The sequence below is a fragment of the Polypterus senegalus genome, chromosome 18 (genome assembly GCF_016835505.1).
Source record: "Polypterus senegalus isolate Bchr_013 chromosome 18, ASM1683550v1, whole genome shotgun sequence".
NCBI lineage: Eukaryota > Metazoa > Chordata > Cladistia > Polypteriformes > Polypteridae > Polypterus > Polypterus senegalus.
In genome coordinates this window covers 87,913,743-87,923,475 of record NC_053171.1, presented here as the reverse complement: position 1 = coordinate 87,923,475, position 9,733 = coordinate 87,913,743, and the positions used below count along the sequence as shown (strand labels likewise).

General features: G+C 46.0%; 1 protein-coding gene across 4 annotated transcripts in view; it reads right to left on the bottom strand.

Annotated features, from left to right (window-relative positions):
- Positions 1-356: 356 nt before the first annotated feature.
- ston2 (stonin 2) overlaps positions 357-9,733 on the bottom strand; it is a 317,978-nt gene continuing 308,601 nt past the window's right edge. For 3 of the 4 annotated variants that reach the window (XM_039741321.1, XM_039741322.1, XM_039741324.1), the window contains one exon: positions 357-920. In XM_039741321.1, coding sequence (XP_039597255.1) covers positions 834-920 — 87 coding nt within the window. In that variant the 3' untranslated portion in view covers positions 357-833. The remainder of the gene's footprint in view (positions 921-9,733) is intronic. The other variant, XM_039741323.1, reaches the window with a different exon arrangement.

The window sequence follows — 9,733 nt, the reverse complement described above, 5'->3', positions numbered from 1 at the left end:
CTGCTCTCAACCATGGCCATGAATGACATTAAAAGCCTTCAAAAATGAAAGGATGGATATTTTGTAACAATGCATGCAATTGTTATTGCATTGTTTACACTGCATCAACTGGTCATGTATTAAAAGATCCTCTGCCGACATTAAGACCCCTCTGTGTTTAACAGCCCATTTAAGCACCAGCACATAATAGTTTAAGTGTCATCACTGAGTGCTTTTGATTTGATGGTCCCCATTATTTGTGTGTTTGTCTGGATTTATTCGCGGTCATAATAAATTAACATTGAGCAGTCGATATCAGTGCACTTAATACAGGCTGAGTAACACATACGACATCAGGGATGAGGAGGACCACCTCATTATGTACAATGTTCCAGAGCTGCTCTAGCCATTTATTTTTCAACACATAAAGTGCTTACAGTTCCTTTACATAACTTAATCCAGGAAAACACTTGGAAAACTCTTTCTTTCTATGGCAATACTCTGCTAAATTACAAATTATTATTTGAACAGTTTTTTGCTGAAGTTAAAAAAATGACATCATTGAAGTAGTAGCCAAAATCTTAAAAGTTAATTTGGAAAAACACCCATCCCTCCATACCCTCTAATGTTTATCCAAACAAAATCAGCAGAAATATCTCCCCAAAATAATTTTTGCATTTTTACTTTGTCCCATAAGCCTCTGGGCAGGGTAGCGTTACTCTGAAGGCCTTTTGCGAATGTGTGCAGTTTAGTGACCTCTCAGAAGTGCAAATTAATCATGTGCCATTTTTTTTTTTCAAAAACACAACATCTTCAACCAGTTTGACTGAGTCAGTCCTCATGGCTCCCATTGCCTATTGTTGGCTGCATCCGGCTGGGTGCTCTGGTTGTAATCCATCCTCTTTGTCCTGGACGTGAACCGATTTATAATCCATTTCAACCTAAAGAAGAAACAGAAAAACAAGAAGGAGGTGAACAAAGCTGAAAAGGGCATCATTTCACTTGGCACTGCTGGAACAGCTGCATAGTTATTTGTTCGACTGCTTCATAGCACTGTAGTCCACGGTTCAAACCCTAGCCGGCTCTCCCTGTGTCTATGTGTGGTTTCTCAAAAATTATTGGTTAACCCCAACCTTAATTTGTTTTTTCACCTTATATAATTTCTTGTATTGTGAATATGTTACTTTTCGCATACCCCTTGGGGTCAGAGCACAGGGCTCCTGGAGCAATTGAAGGTTAAGGGTCTTGCTCAAGGGCCCAGCAGTGTAGCATCACTTTTGGCAGTAATGGGGATTTGAACCGGCAACCTTCGGGACACCAGTGCAAACCCTTGCCTCAGAGCCACCACTCCATCCCAAATTTGTGCTATTCTTTATAATTTGATGATTAAGACTGCTCTCTAATTACATTCCCTTTTTTTAGCCATTTGTTTTGAATGCACGGCATATTTATTCTTTATTCGAATTTCTTACTTATTCCTTTTTTTCTGTGTTCAAACATAAGCAGGTGATCGTTATACCTATAGATGGCTTATATAGCAACTCTCTAATTTGTTCCCACATCCCAATTGCATGTGAGTTCTAAAGTGGCCTGGAATGAGTGAGAGCGAGTGTGTCATGAGATAGCCTGGCCTCAAATCCATGACTAGTGACTGCTTTTTGTGGGAGCTGCTGGCAAATCTTAAAAGTGTGTATCCGGAAAAACAAAAACGGGGGGTGTCGAGTGAAGCGAGCGGGGGGCCGAAGCCCTAGTTGCATTAAAACATGACAAACAATATTTAGTTCACCTGCAAGCGCATTTTGTATGTCAGTATGCATTTTGTAGTGTATCTCACACTATTGAATTAAAACATGAATGCTGTCAGAACAAACCAATGCAATTCCAAATCCACAGATCTGACTTATTCATTTGTCATTTTGTGGCATGTCACTGTGTCACTTCATTCACAGGTCCAGTTGCACGTGTGATGTATTTTTTAGTGCACTGAGGTGTCTGGTGGAGTGGAGCCCCTGAGGTTCACTCTTCTGGAGTCCTTTAAATGTTCGTCTGTCAGTCGTGTTCTGAACTTTGATTTCATGACATTCATGTCAGACTCACTGAGGTATGGAGACCCAAACAAAGCAGACATTTTCAGAGCTGCTTGGTGAAGATTCTTATAGTTATCTGGCTCTGCTAAGCTCCAGAAATGCTGAGAACGCTGTTGAGACTTTAACTGCACATTATTTTGAAGGTTTATTAATATATAATATAGAAAATCCAATGTCTCTCTGTCTGTCCGCTTTTCAGGTGAGAACTACTTAACGGGTTTAGATTGTTATTTTTTTGCTTGAACACTCTGGTTGATTTTGCGACTTCTCTCATTTCACTATGTATCAGAGTTCGCTTGCGGTACCAATTTATTAGCGCAAATCTGAGAAACACACAGCGGGTCGAGTGGAGGGCCTTCCTCACTCACTTGCCAGTTTCGGGGAGTGTTCCTTAACTCCGCTTAGCTAGCGAACGAGAGAACAATTGAATTCAACTTTGCTTGATATTTAAAATAAAGTGTTACTTAGGTCTTGATGAGTTTGAGTCCAGATATTCTCTTAAGTGTATGCCACATTGAAAAGATAGATTACAATTCAGATTGTGGATCGCGATATGATTTTTTTTGAAAGATCGCCCACCCCTAATTTGGCTAATCAAGTTTTCAAATTTATGTAGGATTCACTAACCCTTTGGCGAGCTACTTGGAAAGGGGTTGTGAGCTACTCGCAGGTCACGAGCGACGTGTTGGAGACCCCTGATCTAAAGGTCCTAAAAAAGTTAAACAGATTAAAAGTCTTTGGCAAATTTCTGATTCATTGAAAAGGACTTATATTTACTGTACATTCTTATAGAGAACAGAATAAAAGCTTATAATATCATATGATCTCATCTCTACAGTGATGTGTCGAGTATAAATGGTTCAGAATGTCTTAGTTAGACAGGCAGGCAGAGTTTTAAGCACTTTGCAGATTCATACAGTTACAATATTCCTCCTTCAGTCTATTTCAACTGTCGACTGAAGGCCGGACACAAGATGTAGATAGCACTAGGGGTTCACTACAGCTACTAGAACTCTAAAAACAGCGCTAAGAGGAAAAAGTTCTTTAACTCTTTCAGGGCTGATGTCGACTTTTGTCAAAATTCAGGGGTAGAGGATGGTAATCAGTTGTAAACTGCAACAAAACTCGTCCTTACATTTTAGTTTGACTCTCTTTGCTAGAAGGAGAGTTGCATAGCTTTGCTGATTTAACCTCAAATACCTACGCGTGCGATAGTAGCGAAGAGTAAACAACTTCTAAAATGGCACTGACATCTGTCGAGAGACCAAAGCGATTGTGCAAAGCAAAATGCTCCGTGGACGTTTCACGTAATTTTGTTGAATACGACTCTGACTTGTCGAACTCCAACCTGGAGATTGATATCAAAAATGACAGTGAAGTACCAGCATCGTCTGATTGTGGTGCTGAACACTTTTGTGTAGCTGATGCACCTACAGCAGCATTCCCCTTAGAGGACCACCACTTATGATGACAAGAGGTACAAACCATATTGCATCACACTGTGACTGCCACCACCACCCACCTGCTGTGCGAAGACAACAAGACAGCCAGCCCACCGTGCATTCCTACTGACCATCGAGGTGTCCCTGCGCAGCGACTGCCGCCAGAGACGCCAAACCTGCGCCAACAGCAGCCACAGCACATAGCAACAGATGTTTTATGTTGATTTATGTGTGAAACCATTGCTTTGTGTGCTTTTCAGAAAACTGAGTTTTTTGGAAAGAATATTCAGCCCTCGAAGAGTTAATGTTCTGCTATTAAATCCTGGGAATCTAAATCTTCAGCTTGACCACACTGTTTGAAAACCTTTTAAACACATGATAGTCGCATCTGACGGAGCAGCACTGGTATCCATTTATTTTGCTGCTAGCTGTGCTACCCGTCTAACATGTTGACCTCAGTGCAGTGTGTCCGTCTGTTACATACCATTTGGTGCAGGATTCGTAAAAGCAGTGCTAATGTTTGTGATCCACCCTCTGTTTGATAGCAGAAATATAGTAGCCACAGACACACAGGCACCTCTCCTGTTACTAAGGTGGATTTTTTAAAGCACCTTCTTGAGACCATAATAATAATAATAATTCTTTACATTTATATAGTACTTCTCTTACTACTCAAAGCACTCAGCAATTGCAGGTTAAGGGCCTTGCTCAAGGGTCCAACAGAGCAGAGTCCCTTTCGGGACCATTTTGACTCCAAGCTCCAGTCTTGAGTCCAAGATGTCTGAAGCAAATTCCTCGTTCCCAAACTTTAAATAACATTTATTTATTTTTTCTGGAAGCTAACAAACACTTCTAACCCTATCCAGTCCAATCGATTGATGCTTTTAATATGAATCCCAGCTGCCATTTTCATCCCATTCCATAACAAAGCCATGTTGTCACACTCGACCCTCTCCTTATGCTTCAGCTCTATACAATTTATTTCTTGTTTCACTTTATTTTATAATCCTGTTTCATTATAGTTCCCTGTTGAAGTGTTCGTGTTCAACAGTGTTTTTACATCTTTTGGTAGTCCATGGCTTATTGTTATATACAGTATACAGTGATGGACACCACGCATGTCCTGTTTGGAAAAGGATCTGATCTCTTACCTGGCCAGCAGGCCAGTGGCATGGAAGGACAGGGGTGGACAACTTGGCAAGGCTATGGCCTCCCCCAACACAGTAATTGGCAGCATTTCTGGGTGACATTTATAGTACAGACACCAGGAAGGCACTCTGGGAACTGGAGTTCAATAGAACAGCCTTGTCATGTCCTGTGGGTGCCACCAGGGGCTGCTGCAGTGACACATGACCCCTATTCTCTGCAACTTCTGATTGACTTCTGATTGACTTCTCATTGTACTCCTGGGTCTGAGAGAAAAGGAACCACCCTGCCACATTCAGGCGAACTGGAGTCAGGAGAAAGGAATCCCATCAGCCAGGTGTGGAGGAGAGGAAGGAAAGAAAGAAAAAAACAATTGTGAAGGATTTAAGTGTTAACAAATGATTTATTTGAACCTGGTGGTGTCTGAGGTTCGAGAGGCTGCAGTGCTTCCTAATGGTTGCAATTTATACAGTGTATTTACATATCATTTATAATATATACTTAATATCTACTCTCTATATATAAAATCCTAAGACTAAAAGTGCAACGATTTTCTGCAACGATTTTCTGTGACGTTTTGTTTCTTGTCACACTTTAAATCAGGTTTATTTTAAAACCTACATATATATGTTTGGTATCATTCTTTTATTATAAATACTCATCGAGCATAGTGGACCTCAGTTTAATGGGAGTACTCCAATAGGTAAGAGAGTCAATATTTTATTAATATTAATATATATTTAATTATTTTTTCTCTGATGATGACACCTTATAGGTTGTCAAAAGCTTAGGAATAAAAAACTATTATAACTTTTGCTTCTCTCTCTCTCTCTATATATATATATATATATATATATATATATATATATATATATATATATATATATATACAGTATATGGTTCACCGACAAAAGCGTGATAGACATATGCACCCCGACAAAACCGCGACAGACAAATGAGTGCCGACAAACCCGCTAACTGGTTTTCGACAAATGTGCACCGACAAAATCGCGAGAGAGGCCAAGAGAGTGGGACGCCCTTGCTGCAATTCTTCCTACATATGCAGGGCGTGATCTTAAGGACCGTCTGCGTGCCGTGCTGATGGCCTGCCGCGTCTCATAATATTGACTTCTAAAATAAACATTATTATATGTGCTTTAAACTAGTAATTCATATTTAATGAAACTTTTATGATTTTGTTGGCGTGATTTTGTTGCCGCGTTTTAATTGGCGCTATTTTGTCGGTGCTCATATGTCTATCACGCAAATGTCGGGTCACACAGTATATATATATATATATATATATTGTCACGCATGCGCGAGTAGGAGGCCGCGGGCGGACCCGAAATCGCTTCGAAGGACGTTTGTCGGTAGGGAATGGTGGGGTATTAACCTTTCTGCTCTCTCTTTCAGGAAAAAAGACGCTCTGCCATCATAACCTGACCGCACCACGTCCACTTCCGTCATCCCTCACGCCTCCTTCCCAGCATTCCTCCACTTCCGAGCATTCCTCCTATATAAAAATGGCCGACGGCGCATGTGAAGTCGTCGCGTGCATAAGCAATATTTTTGTTTGTACCCTTGACCTTGAAAAACCTATTTTGTTTACAGTATACGGGGCCGGAAACCCCAACTCTTTACGCTGTGTTGTCTTTTTCTTTACTATATATATATTGTCACACACGCGCGCATGGGAGGCAGCTAAAGGGCTCGAGTGAAGGCAGTTCTGAGCCATGCCGGGATGTGGCAGAGCGCACTAACTCTCTTTCTCACTTCCCTGTAGACCTAACCCGGGAGGTTCCACCTGTCTCTCTGGACGTCACTTCTGGGACCGAGCCAATGGAGACAGACCTTGCCAGCTCCGGCCCCCCTGATGTCACATCCGGGACTAAACCAATGAACGATGAACACGTGCCCGACCCTTATGACCTCACTTCCTGTCTCCCCCTTTAAAAGCCTTCCCTTTTCCCTTCTGTGTCAGTCTTGTTTTGGACTCTGTTGTAAGCACTTCAGTGCTGGTATTTAAAGGAAAAACGAAGTTGCAGCCAGGATACCGAATTACATGGGTGGCTGCCCCAAACCTTTTTCGGTCTTTGTCTCGTTTTGTGACAGTGGCGTAGTCGGCAGGATGGAGAAGTCCCAGAAGGGAAGGGGACAGGACCTGCAAAACACCCAGGTGGGACCGTACCGGGGCCGAGTATTCAGGCGGGGAGGGTGCCCCGTGGTTCGGCGAGACCCGGTGCGGGCTCCGCTCCCAGCACGCAGAACTAGGCCATCTAGAGAGGCCAGGGAGTGTGCGGGTGGGGCTCACCGAATTGGGCTGCCCTGGAGGGGGGAGACAAGAGGGACTCAGTATGCTCTCTTGGGGGAGAGTGCCTGCCCCCAGTGAAACCACAGCCCCTTTACCACCTTGGGGTGCCCCAGACTGGCAGGTGAGTAAAATAACAAGTGGAGGTTGGACCCTGAGAGGCCGACCAGTAAACAAGCCTGGTCCTTATGGGCAAAAGTATGGCAGTGGCTACGGCCCTTGGAAAACAAGCCCTACCAGGTCATTGAGCAGGTAGCTGGCTATCTGCTCCTGAAAGCACTTCCCCAGGGCTTCACCCAGCCGGTCTGGGGCGTGCAGTTTAGAACATGTCAGGGCTCATAGAGCTTCTGGAAACACAGAGGGCGGCCTCACACTCTGGGAGAGCAGAACCGCCCTTCTGCCAAACTCAGCCGGGTATGTCCCAAGACCTAGCCCCTCCCTGTATAACCCGGAGCTTGCATCGGCGTCGCGCGGCGCTGGCACGCAAAACCGCTTGGAGGCGAGGAGGAATGCAGGTGGAGGGGAGGAGGGCTTGGTGTGCTCTGACAAACCCGCTGACGGTCCCGCATACAGGCGTGGTGATCGTTAACGGTTTAAAACTTCCGCTTGCTCGATTCCGCAGCAACATTTCCATTGTTGCCCGCCGCTTTGTGCTACGCGACAATGGCTAAAATTCAAGACCAGTATAACCTGTGTCCACGGGGAAACCCGCTGGTACAGCACCGCCGCTTGTGTCATTAGCTACGGAGGATCAGTCCAGAAAGTAACCGTGGCAATCCTTCCTGATCCTCCACACCCGGTGATACTAGGGCGGACTGGTCTGACATTAAAAGCGTGAGACACATACCACTCCCGGGTTAAGTTGGGCCTCGTTATGGACGGAGATGAACCGTCTCAAGCTGCCTCCACGCCGTAATCAGCCGGCAGAGAGGTGAAGCAGCCGCCCTGGCTGACGTGGCAACTCCCGGCCGCCGCAGGCTGACACGCCATCCACCAACGCCGGCGGAGCGGGAGGAAACCACGCCCATTGAGGTCGGCGCTGACCCTCTCTCCGTGTTGCGGTTTCAATTTAAAAAGACGCCGGCTTCTTTCAAAAGGGAGCAATGGAATGACGACTCCCTGAAGTTTGTAAAAAATGCAGTGGTCCTTGTCAATGGCCAGCGCACTAGTCAGTCGATGCCACAGGGCCCCTACTTTGTGTTAGATAATGACCTCCTTTACCGTGTAGCAATGCATGACGGGCAGGAGACGAGGCTGCTGCTAGTGCCGCGCACCTTCCGGCAGCAGGTCTGCGAGCTAGCACACGCCCACCTCCTAGGTGGCCACCTGGGCACCGAAAAACTCTGGAGCGGATCAAGCTCCGTTTTACTGGCCAGGAATTAATGAGGAGGTTCGCCGCTTTGGCGCTTCCTGCCCGGAGTGTCAACTGCGACAGATTCCTAGGAGGGACCGTGCTCCTCTTGTTCCTATTCCCTTGATTGACGTTCCCTTCCACAGAATCGGGGTCGACCTGGTGGGACCTCTAGAGCCCTCAGCCCGAGGACACAAGTACATTTTAGTCCTCGTGGATTATGCTACACGATACCCGAAGCTGTTCCGCTGCGCCAGCTACCTCTAAAGCCATCGCACGGGAATTACTAGGGTATTCGCGCGTGGGGATCCCCAAAGAAGTCTTGACAGACCAGGGGACCCCTTCACCTCGGAGACGCTCAAGGAGACTGCCAGATTACTGAAAATAAAGCATTTAAAACCTCGTGTATCATCCTCAAACCGACGGATTAGTAGAGAGGTTTAATCAAACTCTCAAGCAAATGCTACGTAAGGTGGTCAGCGAGGATGGAAGGAACTGGGATCAGCTCCTCCCCTCGTCCTTTTGCCTATCGGAAGTCCCACAAGCCTCCACGGGTTCTCCCCTTTGAACTACTGTATGGGCGACAACCTCGGGCATATTGGATATTTTGAAAGAAGGCTGGGAAGAAGAGGCTCTTCCCACCACTAACATACTGGAGTATATCGGCGCAGTTACGCGATAGATTTGGAAAGATTCGCCTGTCCTTAAAAGTCACATGGAGGAGGCTCAAGCAGCACAGGTTCGCTACTACAACCGCGCACGCCTCTTCGGGAGTTCCACCCGGAGATCGGGTCATGGTCCTAGTGCCTACCTCCCACTCTAAGTTGCTTGCCCACTGGCAGGGCCCCTACGGTTAAGGAGAGGAAGGGACTGGTCGACTATTTGGTGAGTCAACCCAATCGCGGCCAAAGGAGCGGTATATCATGTGAACCTGCTGAAACCGTGGAAGGACAGGGACCCCGATCCCTCCTCCGCCAGCCCCGCCACTCTTCGCCACACACACGACCTTAACTTTGGCGCAGACTTGAGACCCAGGCAACGGCAGGAGCTGGAAACAGTTATCCGGACCGCTCGAGAGGTAGTCAGTGAACACCCGGAAGGACCTCTCTGATTGAGCACAACATTGTGACAGAGCCCGGGTTGTTGTCCGAGAACGCCTGCACCGCCTTCCCGAGGCAAAAAGGCTGAAGTGGAGCTTGAGATCAAGCGCATGCTGGAACTAGGTGTAATTGAGGAGAGTTATAGTCCCTGGTCCAGCCCCATTGTGCTCGTCGGTAAGCCTGACGGAGTTGGAGGTTCTGCAATGACTTCCGCCGGCTTAACCAAGTCTCCCAATTTGATGCCTATCCAATGCCACGCTGTGGACGACCTCCTCGAGAGGCTTGGACAGGCTCAATACCTGACCACACTTGACATGACA